At 39.2% G+C, this 20,652-nt stretch overlaps 1 protein-coding gene across 4 annotated transcripts in view; it reads left to right on the forward strand.

Moving 5' to 3' along the window:
- SLC9A7 (solute carrier family 9 member A7) overlaps positions 1-20,652 on the forward strand; it is a 160,282-nt gene that overhangs the window by 71,634 nt on the left and 67,996 nt on the right. For all 4 annotated transcript variants that reach the window (XM_008060088.2, XM_021713380.1, XM_008060089.2 and 1 more), the window contains exons 3-5: positions 814-891; positions 7,191-7,267; positions 9,852-9,964. In XM_008060088.2, coding sequence (XP_008058279.1) covers positions 814-891; positions 7,191-7,267; positions 9,852-9,964 — 268 coding nt within the window. The remainder of the gene's footprint in view (positions 1-813; positions 892-7,190; positions 7,268-9,851; positions 9,965-20,652) is intronic.

The raw sequence follows: 20,652 nt of genomic DNA on the forward strand, positions 1-20,652 counted from the left end.
CTACTGCCAATCCTTTTCTTATGGTATTATGATAATTGTTCAAGGTCCACTTATGAGTGAGAACATGTGATGCTCAGTTCTTTGTTTCTGTGATAGATCACTCGGTGTCGTAGACTCTAAGTCCATCCAAGTTGCTGTGAAGTTCATAATTTTGTCCTTCTTTATGACTGTGTAATATTCTATCATGTATGTATACCACACTTTTTATCCAAAAATATGGAACATTTCATGAATTTGTGTGTCATCCGTGCGCAGGGAACATGCTAATCTTCTCTGTATTGTTCCAATTTTAGTATATGTGCTGCTGAAGTAAGCTCTATTTTTATTTTTTATTGTAGAGATAAGGTCTTACTATGTTGCCCAGGCTGGTTTCGAACTCCTGGGCTCAGGCAGTCCTCTTGCCTCATCTTCCAAAAGTGCTGGAATTACAGACGTGAACCACTGTACCTGGCATGACAGCATCTTTTATTGCAGTTGATTCTTTATAAAGGTTGATGAAAATAAAAATGTTTTTACTTCTTGCTGAAAAACATTAGCTGGAAGCTTTCTGTGTGTTCTCAAAATTGCACTGAACTGCTGTGCTTTATATGTATTAAAACAACATACCAAGATTTGAAGTTGTAAGTGCTGTAGGGAAAAGAGCATGCAGGGGAGTTGTGGATTCTCTTCTGGGATGAGTCATGATTTTTTCACATTTATGTTATTTACTCTAAATATTCAAACTGTAGTCAATGGCTTCAAATATTAAGCAAACATTATAGCACCAGTTGGTGTTAAACTAAAAATTTGCTTTGTTTATTTTTAAATTTGTAGGTAACATTTGATCCAGAGGTATTTTTCAACATTCTGCTGCCCCCAATTATTTTCCATGCTGGATACAGTTTAAAGAAGGTAAGAGGTTTTTGCCAGTATTCTTAAAGCATGTGAATCTCTATGTTAATTTACCTGCATAATTTTCTAGTTGTTTTTTTCCTCCCAGTTTGCTTATTGCTGTGTTCTGCACCCACTTAGAGACTATAGTTGACTTCTCATCAATGATTCATTTCTGTTTTAAAATCTGGAACTCTCATGCATTGGCAGTGGGAATGTAAAATAGTACAGCTGCTCTGAAAAACAAGTTGGCAGTTTCTTATAAAACTAAAGTTGAAATTGCCATATGACCCAGCAGTTTCACTCCTGAGGATTTATCCCAGAGAAATGAAAACTTATGTTCACACAGAAACCTATATTGGATTGTTTGCACCAACTTTGTTTGTAATAGACAAAAACTGAAAACAAACAAAAATCCTGTAATAGGTGAATGGTTAAACAAACTGTGTTACATTCATACCGTAGAATACTACTCAGCAATAAAATGTAACAAATTACTTATACATGCAACAATTTGTGTAGATCTTAAAGGCATTATGCTGAGTGAAAAAGATCCATCCAGTCTCAAAAGGTTACATACTCTATGATTTCATTTATATAGCATTCTAGAAATGACAACACTGACTGGGTGCAGTGGCTCACATCTGTAATCCCAGCACTTTGGGAGGTGGAGGCAGGAGGATCACTTGAGGCCAGGAGTTTGAGACCAACCTGGGCAGCCTAGTGAGACCTCATGTCTAAAAAATTTAAAAAATTAGCCGGGCATGGTAGTGCACTGTAGCTCTGGCTATTTGGGAGACTGAGGCAGGAGGATCACTTGAGCCCAGGAATTGGAAGTTGTAGTGAGCCGTGATTGTGTCACTGCACTCTAGCCTGGGCAGCAGAGTGAGACCCTGGCTAAAATAATAATAATAATAATAATAATAATAATGATAATAAAGTGAAAAAGTTATATAGATGGAGAAAAAATTAGTAGTTGCCAGTGGATGGGGATGGTGGGGGAGGTTGAGGTGAGGGTGACTGTAAAGGGGTAGCACAAGAGACATCTTTTTGGTAATGGAATAGTTCTATATCTTTCTAATCCTTACAGAAACTCTGTAAGAAGGGGATGGTGTTTGGAGATTAGCGCACATTGATTCTCTTCCAGGCTTCCCACTCATTGATAAACAGATATAAGGAGTTAATTTGTGATTAAGTGATTGGTTTATGCTCCAAAGTCCTTGGTAAATGCATGTCAAAGTATGTAGCTTAGCCTTTAGTATTGGGGCTCCTTACCACTTACCTCATGTACTGAAGACAGATGCCCTTTAGCTATCAGGTTGGTCACAGTCATGGATAGGGAGGCTGAAATGGAGAGATCACAGAAATTGGTGGGCCTGACAAAGACTGCCTCTTTTGCTCACAGCGTGGAAGCTAGAGGAGCAAGGACAATTTCCCACCTTGTGCAATAGGGTCAAGACTGTAAGTCAGGGCCAAGCTGGTTTCCTCTTTCAGAGATCAAGTCACTCTTCATTACTGCATCACCTTTAGGGTGGGAAGAGAAGGGGGCAAGAAATGGAGCCTAAGTCCCTTCTCCATGGTGGATGTTTGATGAACAGGAAGCTGTGTGTTTCTGCACACCAAAACAAAACATGTTTATTTACTCACATGTAGAGAGTGTCCCTCATTTCACTAATGTTGAAACTGAACTCAGAATGATTAATGATGCATGTGAGGTTGCATAGATGATATGGGACTGAGTCAAGGTTATACCCTCTCTGTGTGACTCCAGGGCCCAAGGTTGTTTCTTTGTGCTTCACTGCCTCTGAATTTAGGTTTTCTGTATGAAAAACACATCCTTTTCCTGACTAATCTATGGGGTTGCCAACATCATCTGGATCTGTATGTCATCCTTTGACACATAATCGTTAGGAGATGGTTATTATGGGTATAAATAATGTTATTCTTTACTTAAATGGAGAATTTGGGAATTCTTCTTCAGATAAAATGAGTTATGAATGATCTATTTTAAATAACTAATCTTAATGTGTAATCAAAGTCACAGTTGCTTTAAAATAAAACAAAATCATGGGTGTGAAAGCCACTCTAATAGTTGAAAAGCACCTTAGGTTTTACAAAACCTTCTTTTTATCAGCCCTATTTTCTCAGATAGCAGGGATGCTTTTGAAATGTTAGTCTGAGTAGGGGGGAACCCACAAATTGGTTTTTATCTGCTCTCACACAACAGTAAGCAACACTGAAGACTTATGTGACTGAATGTCGGCGGAAGCAGGAGTATTTCTGCCCACCAGCAAGCAAGCAATCAATCAGTTCTGAAATCTGGGTCTCCCAAACTTCTGGCCGGCTGTCTTCAAGTTGGGGTTCCCAAGAACTCTCTTTGTGCTTGGTTAATTTGGTATCACCTCACAGAACAATAAATAGCAAGAATTTTGAAGGTTATAAATTATAAGCTCAAATAGTTTAGTTATAATGTTGGGGCACTTTAATTCTCAGAAGGAGGCCTCAGAAAACAGAATCTCTCTCTTTGATCTTCTCTTGCCCTCCTTCTACCTGCTCCTTTTTCTCCCCCAGGCAGGCTATAGAAATAAAAAATATATTCTAATCTTCCCCCATCTTTCTGACTGTGGGCCATAAGATCCTTGTTTCAGAAGGAGTCTTGCTCCATTCTGGGGAGGAAGGAATGCTGCACAGAGAGGCCAAGAAGAATCTGAACAGACAGGCCTTGCTAGGTTTCTCCATTCAATCTATTAGTATGAAATCATATCCTTTTGTCTAATCATATTTCTACATGGTTATCAATAATACCAATCCAATGAAGTCTCCATAAAAGACTCAAGAGAACAGGGCTGCAAGAGTTTCTGGGTAGCTGAACATATGGCGGTTCCTGGAGGGCATGGAAGTGCTACGTCCCCTTCCCACATACCTTGTCCTATGTATCTCTTCGTCGTCTCCTTTGTAATATCCTTTATAATAAACCAGTAAACATAAGTTAGTAAGTTCTGTGAGCTACTCTGGCAAATTGACCAAGCCCAAAGCCGGGTTTGTGGGAACCCCAACTTGAAGTCAGCAGGTCAGAAGTTTGGGAGGCCCAGACTTGTGACAGGTGTCTGAAGGAGAAGCAGTCTTGTGAAATGAGCCCTCAAGCTGTAGGATCTGACACTATCTCCAGGCAGATAGTGTCAGAATTGAATTGGAGGATACCCAGCTGGTGTCTGATGCAGAATTGATTGCTTGCTTGCTGGTGGGGAGAAATGCCTCCTCCTTGACATTTGGTCAAAGAAATCTTCTGTGTTGATTATTGTGATGTGAGAGCAGATAAAAACTAATTTGTGGGGTTTTTTTCCCCTACTCAGGCTAACATTTCAAAAACAATGTAAATTGATTGTGAAAAGTTGTAATAAGGGCTATAAGAGTTATGAGCAAGGAACTGTAGACAAAAAACTGTATATATATATCATTATCACAGTTCGTTTTTCAGCTTATTAACTGCGCCAACTGCAAAACTATAGATTCTTGAAAGTTTTGCCAGAGTGTGCCATCAACTCCTTTTGTCTCTTCTTGTCATTATATAATTGAGAGGGGAAATTAGGGGAGACTCTAAACCAGTTAACTGTACTGTAGCCAAATAAGAATAGGATGAAAGATCTAGGATTTCACTTGTCACCTTCTGTCCATTTGTTCCCAAAGAGAAGTGGTGGGAATTGAGGACCTGGGTAGCAGGGCAGCTTGCACAGTGAGGGCATGATGCTCTGGGGTGAGGAAGCTAGCTTTCCAGTTCTGGGCCTATATTTTGGTGGATATGTGATTTCAAGCAACTTACGTCATACTTTGAGCCTTAGATTTCTTCATGTAAGATGGTCCAAACAACACCTCACAGATCGGGTTGTTGTGAGAATTGGGTGGGCTAATCTATGTGAAAGTACTTTGTGCCTATGAAGAATACATTTAAATACTACATATAATATACAAATAAGTATGATATCTCTTCAAGGTACAGTAAAATTTCAGCTCACTTCAGCAGATATGAACAGGAGATGGGTAATTGCGTGTTTGTATATGATTTTAGAATACATTATGAATGTTTTTTGGTGGCAGATTTATATTCCTAATTTTTGCTTTGGCTAATATCATGAGTGTGAATTCATCTAATACATATTCAGACTAACCATGGGAAGATTTACCCAAAAGAAAGCTAAGTGGCAAGAGAAACCGCATCTGGAACTGAAATTTGTTCCTGGGTACTTCACATGAGTGTTATTGGTCTCATGCCTCATCTGGTTTTGTTTTTGTTATAGAACTAAAGTCTCACTCTGTCACCCAGGCTGGAGTGCAGTGGTACAATCACAACTTACCACAGCCTCAACTTTCTGGGCTCAGGTGATCCTTTCTCTTCAGCCTCCTGAATAGCTGGGACTATGAGCATGCATGCCCAGCTAGCTTTTGATTTTTTGTAGAGATGAAGTCTCACTATGTTACTTAGGCTGGTCTCAAACTCCTGGGCTCAAACAGTCCTCCTGCCTCAGCCTCTTAAAGTGCTAGGATTACAGGTGTGAGCCACTGCGTCCAGTCATCATGCCTCATTCTTGAAACACTCCTAACACTTCCTGATTTGAGCCCTTGATGGAACTCTTAAAGGGAAGTGGACTCAACAATTGTTGATTTTTTGAAACATAATTAATTTTGTCCAGGCATGGTGGCTCATGCTTGTAATCCCAGGACTTTGGGAGGCTGAGGTGGGAGGATCGCTTGAGCCCTGGATTCAAGACCAGCCTGGGAAATATAGCAAGACCCAATCTCTACAAAAATATTTCAGAATTAGCTGGGTGTGGTGGCACTTACCTGTAGTCTCAACTACTTGGGAGACTGAGGCAGAAGGATTGCCTGAGCCCAGGAGGCCGAGGCTGTGGTGAACCATGATTGTGCCACTGCACTCCAGCCTGGACGACAGAGTGAGACCCCAATTCAAGATAATAATATATATATATATTTTTTTTTGCTGCAAAACATTGGTGTATAAATGCTTTAGCTTAAAAACAAAAAGATGAGGGACAATGATGTCAGAGGTAAACATAATGTGTCCATCATATGTACAGGCAGCACCCTCATGTGGTGACTATTGGCATGGCTAATCCATGAAGGATTGTCTTCTGAGCAGGTGGCTTAGGAGCCCTAGACATTCCTTGACACCTTCTTTGCAGCTGCAGATATGAATAAGCATTGGGGAAGTCTGAAGCCCTCTGTCTGGGGCGCAGACCAGAGGACATCCACAGTCATTTTTCTGGCCATGTTTTGTGGTGGTGTGGCAGCCTGATCCAGGCTAGGTCCCTCTTCCTGTGCCCTGTCTTTCCCGGATGTTGCTCAGCTGGTATGGTGGGACTTCTCTGACTTTTTAAACATTTTTGGATAAAGTGTTCCTGGCCCTTGTTTGGTCAGGGTGTTTGGAGAATTTTTTTTTTATATATAATTCTGTTTATTGAATGAGAATAGCTTATGCCTTGAGGAAGAAGAACCAACTGTGGCTCAGGGTCCCAGGAACAGGATACATTTTCCCTCTGTCATAATATCCCATAGGCCTAATGACGTATAAGAAGTAAATCCCACTGTGTGTGTTTATGATTTTTAAAGTAACAAATAAATGAGCAAAGGCATTGAGAGAATTGCATTTTTACCACTTCTTTATGAATAACTGCTAGATCTTATATTGGTATGAGTTTCTTCCTTGTCCATCTTAAATAGAACAATGTGTTTTTCATTTCTCCACATACCATATATCGTCCCTCTTTCCCAGGCTTCAAAGATTAATCCAGATGAATATAAGGGACACTTGAGGTCCTATGAGCTGATACTTCAGACTTCTGTTTTCTGATATCAAATTAAGCAGAAAGCTCCTTAGATAGCCCTTTCATACTTTATTTGTTTCAAACTTATATCTGTAATGATCTTCTGAGATACCACCAGAACTAGAAGTGACATGCTGAATTACCAAGTAAAATAATTTGGGTTAAATCTATAAAAATGATTGATCTACTTATGCACACATGTGCACAAACACACACAATGTAATTTAATAAAATCAGCTACAGTAGTTGATCTGAAAATGTACTAAGCCCTTGCTTACTTGCTCAGTGATTGGCAATGCAGAAGATATTTTAAAACTATGATGTTTAAGGCTAAGTAGTATTATTCAGGTGTAACTTCAGTTAGCACTTGATGTAATGGAAATGGTAAGTAGAGTTCTACTTTTTAGAGACTTTTAGTGTGTTTCTTATGTTCACTGTCAAAAATCACAATGTGATTACTGGGGTTTTTGTTTTATTCAGAGACACTTTTTCAGAAATCTTGGGTCTATTCTGGCCTATGCCTTCTTGGGGACTGCTGTTTCCTGCTTCATTATTGGGTAAGTTAATCTTGGTCATAAATCCAAATTAATACACTTTCCAAGGAGATAAGATTCATATGGGTTCATGAAGTCCAGTATTTTGATGTTTGTGATGATGACAATTTGGCTCAAGAGCTACACAGTCCAGTATAGTAGCTATTAGTCACATGTAGCTATTTAAATTAAGACTAACTAAAATGAAATAAAGTTAAATCCAGTGCCCAGATCTTGGTTTCTACTATCATTCTTTGATAAAAAGAACCAAAGCCCCTTAGAGAATTGACTAACTCTGTCAGCCACATCACTCTGAACTTGCCTGATCTTATCTGATCTCAGAAGCTAGGCAGGGTTAGGCCTGGTTATTACTTGGATGGGAGAAATTACTAATTCTAGTGCTGGGGCAGGAAATATACTAGATGAAAATGGGGCATCATGTTATGCCAGAAAGTAAGGAAATACTCAAAGATAGACAAAAAGATGTGGGCCATGTCAAAGGGACAGAAAGAGCCAACCTGAAAGCCCCTGTAATGGCCAAAGGTCCCCCTAAAGAACAACAAAATAAATAATATTGTATTCAATTATCACCCAAAGTTTAAAATAAATATTCCTGAGTCCGTATGGTTATAAATAAATGATTGGATGAATAAATAAACTGGGACAAAGAGACAAATCTCCTGTGCAGAATTCCAAATACTTTGTGTAGATACATCCCCTCAAGAAGGTGGAGCCTAGTCCTTCTACTTCTGCATTGAGTGTGGGCTGTGCACAGTGACTTCTTTCTAAAGAGTATAGTACAGAAAGGAGAAAAAAGAGTTACTTTACAGTAAAGAAATCTGGCAGATACTGCCTTAGCCAAGTGATCAGGTCAATGTCAGCAGTGACAAGTCATGTTGACAGAGGGAGCACGTTTCCTATAGAACAACTTACAAATTATGCACCCTTAATATTTGTGATGAGGAGGGCACTTTGAGTCTCTGGTTTTCTACCCAAAAGAGCATATTATCTCAGTCTAATCATGAGAAAAAAGCAGAAAAATCCCAGTTGAGGGACATTCTACAAAATATCTGACCAGTACTCCTCAAATCTGTCAAGATCATAAAAAATGAGCAAAAGTTAATAAGAAAGTGTCACCACCAAAGGGAGACCAAAGAGATTTGATGACTGAATGTCATCTGGTGTCCTGGATGGGATCCTGGAACAGAAAAAGGACATTAGGTAAAAAGTAAGAAAAATCTGAATAAAGGAAGGATTTTTATTGATTTTTAAAAAAAATTAGCTGGAAACCTGAAGATAAAAGTAGGAACCTTCAATGCCATTATAAAAGGAGGGGCTTGGACTTAGTCCTTAAAGAGATTATAAGTCACTAAAGAGTGACAGGCTATAAAACTGGCATTGGTGATGGTGGGAGGCAAAATGCGGGGAAAGGCTGCCAGAAAAGTCTATTGCCCAGGTCTAAGATTATGGTAGAAGGATATGGAGAGGAAGATCTACTTACAGTGAATGTTTAAAAAGTAGATACACTTTTGCCTTTGATAAGCAATAAAGGGCATGTCTGTGTCATAGGGTTGCTGGAAACTGAAATTGAATGGGCTAAGTGTCTTGGACAGTGTCTGGCACACAGTAGGCAAGCATTAAATTATAGCTTTTTCTTCTTTAAGGGATCCTGTTCTGCAAATAGTTCTTTTGTTTCTTGCTTAGCTAATCTACTGTTATAGGTATTCAAGGCACAAATTTGGGTAATGGCATGATCCTTCCCATCGTGAATCTTGTTATTAGAGGTTTGACTGTAGGGTACAATGAGTCAAGTCTGTGGTTAGTTTTACTCCCCTAGCTCCTGCTGCTACTGCTGCTATCACTGCCGCTGCCCAGACACACACACACACTCTCTCTCTCTCTCTCTCTCTCTCTCTCTCTCTCTCACACACTCCTCCAAATTTGTAAGCTGTTCTATAGGAAACGTGCTCCAGCCAAGCTGAAAAATTTAACTTGGTAGCCCCTCTTGGGCCATGTGACATTCTACATAGCATAAGGAGGCTGCTGGCCTGCCTGACCTGTGGAAAGAGTGAGAGGCCAGACATGTTGATGCTGATGTTCTAATAGGACATTTTAAAAGTTTGCCTCTTTTCCCTCCTTTGAAATAATTCTAAGCAGAGAAGGCAGTAATAGGTCAATCCCTGGGATCTTTGTGACCAACCCATTTTTGTTTCTCTCCAGTGTCATCTAGTCTACTCATTTCTATGACTTTTTTCTGTGAGTTTTGTAGCAAATTATTGTACATTATGCCAGTTTCTCTCTCTTCCTTTCCCCTCTATTACCCAGTTATCCATACTTCAGAACTGCTATAGTTATTAGTAAGTGCAGCTTTTAAAAGTGCACTTTCAGCTTTTAAAAGATGTTTCAGCAAGATGCATTAACTGCAAACCATTACTTGGTGCCAAAGTCCTATTTGCCCATGTTCCTGGTAAGTGTCCAACCATAGAAGCTGCCTGTTATTTTTTAAAATCTCCCTCAAAGTACAGTATTCTAATGCCACTCTGCTTGCATGTTTGCTAGGTTACTCAGTTTTTTTCCTTCTGACATAATTTACCTTACCTTCTTACAGAAATCTCATGTATGGTGTGGTGAAGCTCATGAAGATTGTGGGACAGCTCTCAGATAAATTTTATTACACAGATTGTCTCTTTTTTGGAGCAATCATCTCCGCCACTGACCCAGGTATTTGTATATTTGGCTTTATCATTATCATATTCCATTATTTAAATATTTAAAAGTTCAGAGCAGCCATTCACTTTTGTTGCAGTAGGGGGACTATGGAATTAAGATGGAATGGTGGAGGAAGTGACCAGTAGGTAGGTCTAACAGATCTTGATGGCTTTTCCAAGAAGGGCATGTAATTCCTTTATTATTATTATTATTATTGTTATTATTATAATACCTTATTTATTTATTTTTTGAGTTGGAATCTCACTCTGTCGCCTAGACTGGAGTGCGGTGGCACGCTTTCGGCCACCGCAGCCTTGCCCTGCTGGGCTCCAGCAATCCTTCTGCCTCAGCCTTCCAGGCGTGTGCTACCACGCCCAGCTAATTTTTGACTTCTTGTAGAGATGAGGTCTCACCAGGTTGCCCGGATGGGTCTCGAACCTGCAGGCTAAGGCAGTCCACTTGCCTCGGCCTCCCGAAGTGCTGGGATTACAGGCTGAACCACCGAGACCGGCCTATTTTATTTTTATTGTGGTAAAAATATACAACATAAGATTTACCATCTTAACCATTTCTTTTTTTATTTTTTAATTTTTATTTTAGATTCAGGGGTATATATGTATATTCTTTACATGGACATATTGTGTAGTGGTGGGGATTGGGTCTCAGGTGGCTCATTCCCCCAGATAGTGAACATTGTTCCCCATAGGTAGTTAACCCTCTCTGCCTCCACCTTTATTGCTGTCCCCAGTGTCTGTTATTTCCATCTTTGTGACTGTTTAGCTCCCACATACGAGTGACAACATGCTGTGCTTGGTTTTCTGTTTCTGAGTCAGTTCACTTTGAATGATAATCTCCAGCTAAATTCATGTTGCTGCAAAGGACATACTTAATTCTTTTTTGTGACTGTATAGTATTTCATTGTGTGTGTGTGTGTGTGTGTGTGTGTGTGTGTGTGTGTGTATATACCACATTTTCATTATCTACTGATCAGCTGGTGGACATTTAGGTTGATTCCACATTTTTGCAATTATGAGTTGTTCTGTGATGAACATGCGGGTATGGGTGTCTTTTTTGTATAACAACTTCTGTTCCTTAGGGTAGATACCTAGTAGTGGGAACACTGGATCAAATGGTAGATTTACTTTTAGTTCTTGAGTAATCTCCATACCGCTTTCCATAGAGGTTGTACTAATTTACACTCTCACTAACAGTGTATAAGTGTTCCTTTTTTTGGCATATCTGTGCCAGAATTTATTGTTTTTTGATTTTTTAAATAATGGCCATTCTGACTGGTGTAAGGTGGTCTCTCATTGTGATTTTAGTTTGTATTATTTCCCTGATGATGAGTGATATTGAGCATTTTTCATATTTTTGTTGGCCATTTGTATATCTTCTTTTGAGAGCATTTGTATATCTTCTTTTGTATATCTTCTTTTGTTCATGCCATTTACCCACTTTTTAATGGTGTTATTTCCTTTTTGTCTTGCTAATTTGTTTGAGATTCTGGATATTAGTCCTTTGTCAGATGTATAGTTTGTGAGTATCTTCTTCCATTCTTAGTTTGCCTGTATGTTCTGTTGATTATTTCTTTTGCTGTGCAGAAGCTTTTTAGTTTAAGTCCCACTTTTTATTATTTTTGTTTTCATTGCATTTGCTTTTGGAATTTTAGCCATAAATTTTTTGCCTAGGCCTATGTCCATAAGAGTTTTTCCTAGTTTTTCTTCTAGAATTTTTAGTTTCAGGTCTGATGTTTTAAGTCTTTAATTCACCTTTAGTTAATTTTTGTTTATGGGGAGAGATAGGGATCAAGTTTCATTTTTCTGAATATAGCTATCCAGTTTTCCTAGCACCATTTGTTGAATAGGGTGTTCTTTCCCTAGTATATATGTAGGTATTTGGGTTTATTTCTGGATTTTCTATTCTGTCCCATCGGTCAATGTGTCTGCTCTTGTACCAAATGTACAGTTCAATAATGTTAACTATATTCATATTGCTGTGCAACCAATCCCCAGAATGTTGCAAAACTGAAACTCTGTATCCATTAAACAACTCCCCAGTCATTCCCCCTCCCCCCAGTCCCGGGCAACCACCTTCTACTTTCTGTCTGTATGAACTTGACTATTGTAGATCCTTCACATAATACAGTGTTTGGAATAATACAGTGTTTGTTCTTTTGTGACTGGCTTATTTCACTTAGCATAATGTCCTCAAGGTTCATCCATGTTGTCTCATGTGTCAGAATTTCCTTCCTTTTAAGGTTGAATAATAGATCACCACATTTTGTTTATTTATTCATTCATCAACGTGCAATTGTGTTGCTTCCACCTGCATTTCCCTTTTGCCTTTCGTCTTAGAGTGACTAATTTGGTCATCGTTTTTATACTTAGACTGTCTTCTTTCTCTCTTCTTCCTTTTTTGTGCTTTGGACTTCTTTTAGGTAACATGTCATTTGGTTTAAATAATACCATTTCTTAGTGGAAACACATAAAGGTACCTGTAGTGAATGTAATGTAATTTGTAAACTCATTTTGTGTGATGTTCCTGCATGACTGCACACTATGACATGGTTTTCTATTCACAAATCTCTTGCTTTATATTTTTCAAGTGTTCGTTGAACCAGTTCTTAAAAGTGAATTATTACATACTGCTTCCCCTCTGTGGCTCAAAAACAAACAAACAAAAAGCTCTCCTGTCTAAGTTGGAACATATAATGTGATCAGTTTGCATAAAGTATTTATAGCTATTCCTTTCTCTAATGTCAACTATCGAGAGTACATCTTAGGGAAAGACATTAAGGAGAATGAACTGATCCTGTCCTAACAGTGGAGACAAAAAGGTCTGCTCAATGTCTATGATGCCCTCTAACATTCTAGACAGCAATAACCTAAAGATACTAAGGTCCCCCACTTGACCACGTCCACTGGGGGTCCTCTAGATCAGTGCTAGCCTATAGATCTTTCTGCAAAGATAGAACTGTTCTACAATCTACTCAGCCCATTGTGGTAGCTTGTAGCCCCATGTGTCTATTGAGCAGTTGAAATATGGGATAGTGCAACTAAGGAACTGAGTTTTTAATTTTGTTCAATGTTAAGTAATTTAAATTTTAAGTAGCCATGTGTGGCTAGTGGCTACCACATTGGATAGCATAGTTCTAGACAGTTGTGTGATTCTGAAGAATCTCAATGTTCCAAAAAAAGTTGACCTCTCTTACCCCTATATTTTATTACAAACACCCTAAGCAAATTAGTATCAAAGACTTAGCTGCTTGAGACACACCTTGGCTTGTGAAAAGAAGGTGGGATGTGGAGTCACAGGCCTCAGGTTGAGTTCTAGCCCTTTCAGACACTGATCAGGTGGTCTGGGCACACTTTATCCCCTCCCATCAGTTTCCTAATCTATAAAGTAGGAATAATGGCACCTATTTACTAGGGCTATTGTGAAGACTAAATGAAACAATGCATGTAAAACAGCGATCATTTGCATCTGCAAATTATGTTGGTTCCTATCCATATCAGACTCAGGCAGAGATTTCTCAATTTTCTTCATGTTTTTTTTTTTAAATAAATAACAGATCATCTATTAACCCAAGCATATTTCCAAAAAGCACTCTGAAAATCAACTTCATTATTTTAATACTATACTGTCTGTGACTATCTCCAGATGTGTGTCTATTGAGAAGTAGATTCTAAGTCTAAGAAAGGTGTTTCATCTGTCTGAAAATATATTACTAACTAAATTCATCTATAACTTTATTACTAACTTCCCACTAGTACCACCAACAAGTAAAGGCAGGTTAGTGTAACATATAGATTACTGATGTTGTTTTCTAAGTTTTTAGTGTTGCTTCATTTAAGTGGATAGAAAGGCTTACTTTTCCAGATTATCTTCATTTAAAAAATTGACCTCTCTTTCCTTCCCTTTAATGTGTCTATGCTATGGTAGAAAATAACAGAAGGCATTACCATGCTACACTGTTTTTATTTGGCCTATGAAGATTGGCACAGTAAGAGTTTTATATAAATAGAAGTTCTAGAAAATTGAAAGCTTAAACTTATTAAACATCAGGACATTAACTGCTTTTGTAATGGAAATCTTCCTGAAATGTAGAATGTTTTTGTAAATTAGAAGTTTTACCAGCCCCCTAAAAATCTGTTATTTGAAAACTTGGGTCATAAAAGAGATAAAAACTTAAATGCAGAGTTAGAGGAGATCACAAGACCAGATTGCTTTCTAGTGCCTGGCGCATCAAACAAAGATTCTGGTATTGGGATGCAGAGTGGTATTGATATGAAGGAATAAGAGTTCTTGTCCCTGATTACTGTACTTGACTTGAGACACCAGTCTTTAGTCTTCTGGTTGAAGGCGACGTGGTATGTGTGGGATGACGTAGGTTGCTCTGTGATAGGGAGCCCTCTCCATTCTGTGGTCACGTGTCATGGATGCCATGTACCATTTTTGTAGATGGGTCTGCAATTAAGGAAAGAAAACCTAAGTGTCTACCCCATAGTGCCTTCCTAGGCAGCAACCAGAGAGCACGAGTGCTGTTCCTTCCTATGAGCCATTATAATGTGATTTCCCCAATTTTTATTCGGTCACTTTTGTACTCCTTGAGTCAATCAGCCTTACAGACTTCAAAATCTGCGATCTCTGTTGTCCAAGACTAATTTTCTAGCTGTGTCACCTGGCTGGTTAGTTTTTGCTCATCCTTTGAGGCTCAGTTCAAATGTGCCATCTGCCTAGTCACTCGTCCTAGACTCTCATTATCTGCTCTGTCAACTCTTTGTGTTAAGTCTGTTTTGTATATAATGAGAGACTTGCTGCTTTGTACCGAGTGCTCGCAAGTGCTGAGTACTCTTTAGTATATGAATGAAATGTTCAAGAAAAATTAGTTGAATGACCAAATTTAGGTTCTTGACTTTTCCTTTCTCCCATATCTGCCTGTCTTTGATTTTTTTTTTCCCCACTGCCTGCACCAGTGGTCTTCAGTCAGTTAATTGTGATTTATCAGTCTGTGTTCAGTTGGAAGTAGCTGTTGTAACCCTGTTCTATCTGATTTCAAGGCTTCTGCTGTGTGTGGGGGTGGGGGCACTGTCTGTTTAATCTCACCCTTTAGAAACCACTCACCCAGGCTGTCATCCCCACCCCATTGTCTTCCTTTTGTCAGCACTCACATCCCTCCTTGTGGTCAGGCATAGATTTGCTCAGGAGGGGCACAGCAGAGTTCCTGACCTGTTTTGTAAGGTGATGGACTGGGAGAATAAGAAGTTGAAATTCAGACTAGTGCTATGCAAATGTTTATTGTAATTATTATAATTATGCTTTTATCACATGGATAAATAAGTTAATCACATGTTATTTTTACCATTGATAACTGTAGTATTTCAGGGAAATCATGTTTCAAAGTTGAAGAGCTTTGGGAAGCCATGTAGCCAAGACCTTTACTTGACTAAATTCTTTGTTGTGTGCTCAGCTTTCCTGGCCAGTTAGTGCCTTGTTGGATGTCTTCTGCTTGCTCCTGCAGATTGACTCGCCCCAGGAGGCTGCTTGTATGAAACATGCCAAGGGTTCCTTTGCCTTCTGGTTTCTCCTTGGATTTGTCCTGGAAGAACACCAATGGGAGACTGGAGGGACAGAGATACAGGGGTCCTGCAGGCCAGCTGTGTCCACTGATCAGAGGCTACAGTTCCTGTTAGGCACCCTTTCTATAAAGTTCCAGGTTCTGGTTACCACTCTTTTCCCTGAGCCTTTAGGCCTAGTGATGGTACAAAAAGTTCCCTGACTCCAGCCTTAGGAACTGCCTTCTCCCTTATGATTTCCCTGCGCTCTACTCATACTTTTGTAAATAACCTCTTTATTAAACTCTCCTCAAATTGCTCGATTTGAGGGTGCCATCTGTTTCCTGCCCAGACCCTGACTGATAGTATGCTATAACTCAGGGCTCCTAGACTGCCAAGCCTGGGCTCGTGTTCATGAAGATCAGTCTCCATCAGTCTTGAGTCCCTGAGGGGCTGATATGAACAGAGCCCTTCTATACTAACCCATGATGCACATGTTGTATGAGTGAGGAGTAAAACTTCTCTTGTGTTCAACCACTGAGATTTTGGAAATTTCGATACTTTAGCATAAAGCAGCCCATCATACAGGGCCTGTTTTTTCATCTCTAAATTAGAGGAAATGATAATACTGCCCACCTTATAGAGTTTTATGAAAACTAAATGAGATTGAAAAATGATTAGCATAGTGCCTGTTTCATGGCAAGTCCTCAGTAATTGTTACTGGGTGCACACAAAAACAAGGATGGGGACAACAGACACGGGGGACTACTAAAGGGGAAAAGGAGAGAGGGGGAATGAGGGTTGAAAAACCAACCATCGTGTACTGTGCTTACCACCTGGGGGGCAGTTTCATTAGAAGCCCAAACTTCACCATCACACAATAGACCTATGTAACAAATCTTGGCATAATAAATGTTCTTCTTCTAGTATTATAGAAAGCCAAGGGGAAATAATTCTTTCAAGAAATTTTCCTGTGAAAGAGAGAAGCATTTTGGATTTTAAAAATATTTTAAAAATCGACATACTAGCCGGGCTCGGTGGCTCAGCCTGTAATCCCGCGCCTTTGGGAGGCTGAGGTGAGTGAATTGCCTGAGCCCGCGGGTTCGAGACCCGCCTGGGCAGCGAGACCTCATCTCTACAATAAATCAAAAAATCAGCCGGGCGTGGTGGTGCATGCCTGTAATTCCAGCTACTCGGAAAGGCTGAGGCAGAAGGATCGCCGGAGCCCAGCACGCCGAGGCTGCGGTGGCCGGGAGTGGCCACTGCACTCCAGTCTGGGCAACAGAGTGAGACTCCAACTCAAAAAAAAAAAAAAAAAAAAAAATCGACATACTTACATGCTAAGGAAAATGAGTCAGCAGAAAATGACAAGTTCAAGATTCAGTATTTAATATGACAATGTGAAGGGAAGAGGGAATGGGAAGAAGAGGATAGAATCTGGAAGCTAGTTAGCTTTGAATGACAAAAGGAAATATCTTTAATTAAAATATGCCAATATAGAGAAGGATGAGAAATAATAATTTTAAAAAGCATTTAATGCCAGTTTGCCTCTGTTTTCTCTCTTAAGTATATAAGAAGGGTATGCATCACTTGTGGCTATTCATTAAAACCAGGAGAAAATAATAATAATAATTCTTCCATTATTTCTCACTGACATAGTACCTACTTGGATGTTCTTTTTTCTTTTATACATACTGTCATAGAATCCAACTGAGTAGATACAGACATTAAAAGTCCATTCTTTAAATAAATGACATTTCCAGTGGGTCCATAGAATTCCAAAGCAATGAATGGGTAACTAGAATGTATTAATGGGCTAGTTTATTGAGTGCATAATTGATCCCCAACATAAGTAAACTTATGCTTATCATCAATTTTAATCTCCAGCATGGTACAGCCACAATAATGTGTAGTAAAGAAACTTTTTGAATGGAGATCAAAAGTTCCCTACATTTAGAGAGAACCATTTCTTTGCATCTTTAGAGGCAGTCACTAGTGTGATTTTCCACAGGAAGTATTCATTTGCATTGAATCTAACCTTCTGAACTAAAGGTTATTCTCTCTAGTAATCATATATCACAGCAATGAGAGATAAGAGAGGAATATGCCAATGATTCAGAAAATAAATATAAATAGATATTTCTCTTGCATATACTATATATTCCTGGTAAAATTGGGACACAAGTGATTATCTGGTATACTTAGGCACTATACTGAAATGAATATAATTAATTTGAATGGATATATTGTTCAACTTAGAAAATAATTATTTATAATTACCAAATTGTCTCAGTTTTTAAAAATAAACACTCATAAGAAAAAACGTTGCTGTTGTTATTATCATTGTTAATTTTTATTCAACAGTGGCTTAAAAACGAGACACTCATCAAGTCATATCATGGTAAACTACCAAAGTCAAAGTTTTGTGTAAGGAGTCACAAATATTGTTCATGTAATGAATGATCCAGAAAATAACATTTAAAAGCCTAATTCCTGAAGATCTTTCCTATTGTGTAAACTGCCAAGCTGTATTTAAGGGTGAAGGAAAGAGGTTAACTTTGCGTCTTGTGTTGACATCTGTATTGTGAAGATGTCCTTTAAGAACTACAGCTGATGGGTATGCCCCCTGTTGATGTTTGGTTAGTGTCTGGATGCAGAGTGATTTTATCTCCTTGATTTATAATAACCTGGAACAGCCTCATGATATAGTAGACATTTTTCAAATCTAAATTATTTTTGTTTACTGTCAAATGAATTAAAGTTTTTAAAAAGGAAAGCATGATGGAGACAGTGTCATTTTGAAATCTCCCTTAATCTCTAATGAAAATAGAGAAAACACTTCCCCAAATGAAAAAACACAGAGACAAAATTAACTGACAGGCCAGATGTGGTGGCACAAGTCTGTTGTCCCAGCTACCTGGGAGGCTCAAGCGAGAGGATCATGTGAGGCCAAGAGTTTGAGGCTAACCTGGGCAACATAGTGAGAACTTGTCTTAAAAAAAAGCAAAGCAGAACTAACTGACAGAGTATCCCACCACCCACCAGCAGCAGTGAGACTTAGGTACAGGAAAAGCAGCTATACTGGGGGAAAGGGGACTCCTGATCATTTTGACCATCAGGGAACCCAGAAATTTTCCACAAGTATTTACACTAACAAAAAGGGAGGGTCCCTACTGGGAGTAAAGAACATTTTGGGAATGTCTGATAACAGTTAAGACTGGGAGAGGACTTTACAGGCTCCGATTTGTGGGTGAGTGCAAGGAGACTGGAGGAAGTTAGAGGCCACAGGAGTGGTCTGGATCCTCAGCAAAGATCTTTCTAGAAGGACAGAGTCCCACCCTAAAGATGAACTTTTAGGGCCACTCTGATTGACAGGGTATGAGAGGATGAAGAAAGCTCAGAAACTAAAGGAAGAGAGGCCAGAGCAGTAGCTCTCAGAAAGTGTTTAGAAAGTAGCTACACCCAGAGGCCATGTTTTTAATAGTTTATTATAAAACCAGAAGAGGGTGCCCTGGAACCATTAAACTAGGACAGCTCTTCTGGGCCCACTTCTCCCCTTACCCACCTCACTTAAATATGAGCAACAGAAATGGATTGAGGTTGAACTTTATGCAAACATATTATAAGAAAAAAAATGAGAATAGCTCCTCTGAATAATAAAGTTATAGTTAATGAAGTCGTACTAGAAAATAGGGCCTCCAAAAGGTGAAACTATATTAATATTTCAAAGGCAGCTAAAGGAAATTAAGACAATGACAGAAGGTATGAAAGAACTGCATGCATCAGGATTAGGAAATTCAGAAATGAGGGAGCTAAACAATAAGACATTATGAGAAAAGAGCTGCCAGAAAGGAATGGAGAGAGAACCTATACAGTAGGAAAAAGTGGGCAAAACCAAGCAGTGTGCATTCGGGTGATCAAACTATAAAGATAGGTAAGAAAATTATGGCTGTAAAATTCAGGTTAGTGGTTCCTTTTAAGAGAAGGAGGGGTTTGAGATTGGGATGGGACATGGGGAGATTGGCAAGTTTCATTTCTTGAACTGAGTAATGGTTTCAGGACTAATTGGCTTAAAATAACTCACTAAAGTGTTTGATTTGGTTTTCTAACTATATGAATTAATAATGCTTTTGGCTACAAAGAACAGAAAAACCTGCTAATCCTAGCTTAAGCAAAAAGATATTTATCTTGGGTGCCAGTAAAGCAGCTTTCTGAGTAGAGATCAGAAGTTCCCTAGATTCAAAGAGAACCATTTCGTTGCATCTTTAGAGGCAGTCAGTCATGAGTCTGATTCTTCAGGCTGGTGTCATGGCTCCTGCTACAATTGGCATCTGGGCACTTGGTCTTTCTGCTGCATTACCCTTGAGTTTCTGTTCACACATGAGCCCATGAAGGCTGGATGACTGCCTGAATGCCTGGCTTCTCTGCCTTCTTCCCAACAGGAAGAGGTGGCATTCTCTGCAAAGGAAGCTGGGAAAGTAAGTTTTTAGCTTTTGCAGTCCTTATGGTAGAAACTATCAAGGTAGAAGATAGTTTGGGGTGGGTGTTGAGAGAGAATACTGCTGCATGTTTATATCTAGGGCAGTGGTTCTTAACTGGAGGTGATATTGCTCCCCCAGGGAACATTTGGCAATGTCTACAGACATTTTTGGTTGTCACAGTTGAGGGGGGCAGTATTTCTGGCATCTGGTGAGTAGAGGCCAGGAAAGCTGCTAAGCATCCTGTGATATACAGGACAGCTCTCTACAGCAAAGAGATTTTCTTTGACCCGAGACACAATTGAGCCAAGGTTGAAAAATCTTGCTCTAGTGTTGTGGTTCTCAAGGTGTGGTGTGGGGGCTCTTGGACGTTCCCAAAACCCTTTCAGGGGGCCCATCAGGTCAAAACTGAATTAATAACGATGGTAATTCATTATTTGTCTTTTTTTTACTCATTCTCTCACAAGTGTACAGTGAAGTTTTCCAGAGGCTGCATAATGTATGACATTGACTATCTGTTGTTCAAATATCTAAACAGATATGAGAGCAATCTTTCTTCTATTCATCCAGACATTTAAAAATGATTTACAGAAATATAAAACAATGGCTTTCAGCTGGGCTCGGTGGCTCAGCCTGTAATCCCGCACCTTTGGGAGGCTGAGGTGAG

Source organism: Carlito syrichta, unplaced genomic scaffold, assembly GCF_000164805.1.
Source record: "Carlito syrichta isolate Samal-C Ts95f unplaced genomic scaffold, Tarsius_syrichta-2.0.1 Scaffold304513, whole genome shotgun sequence".
Taxonomy (NCBI): domain Eukaryota; kingdom Metazoa; phylum Chordata; class Mammalia; order Primates; family Tarsiidae; genus Carlito; species Carlito syrichta.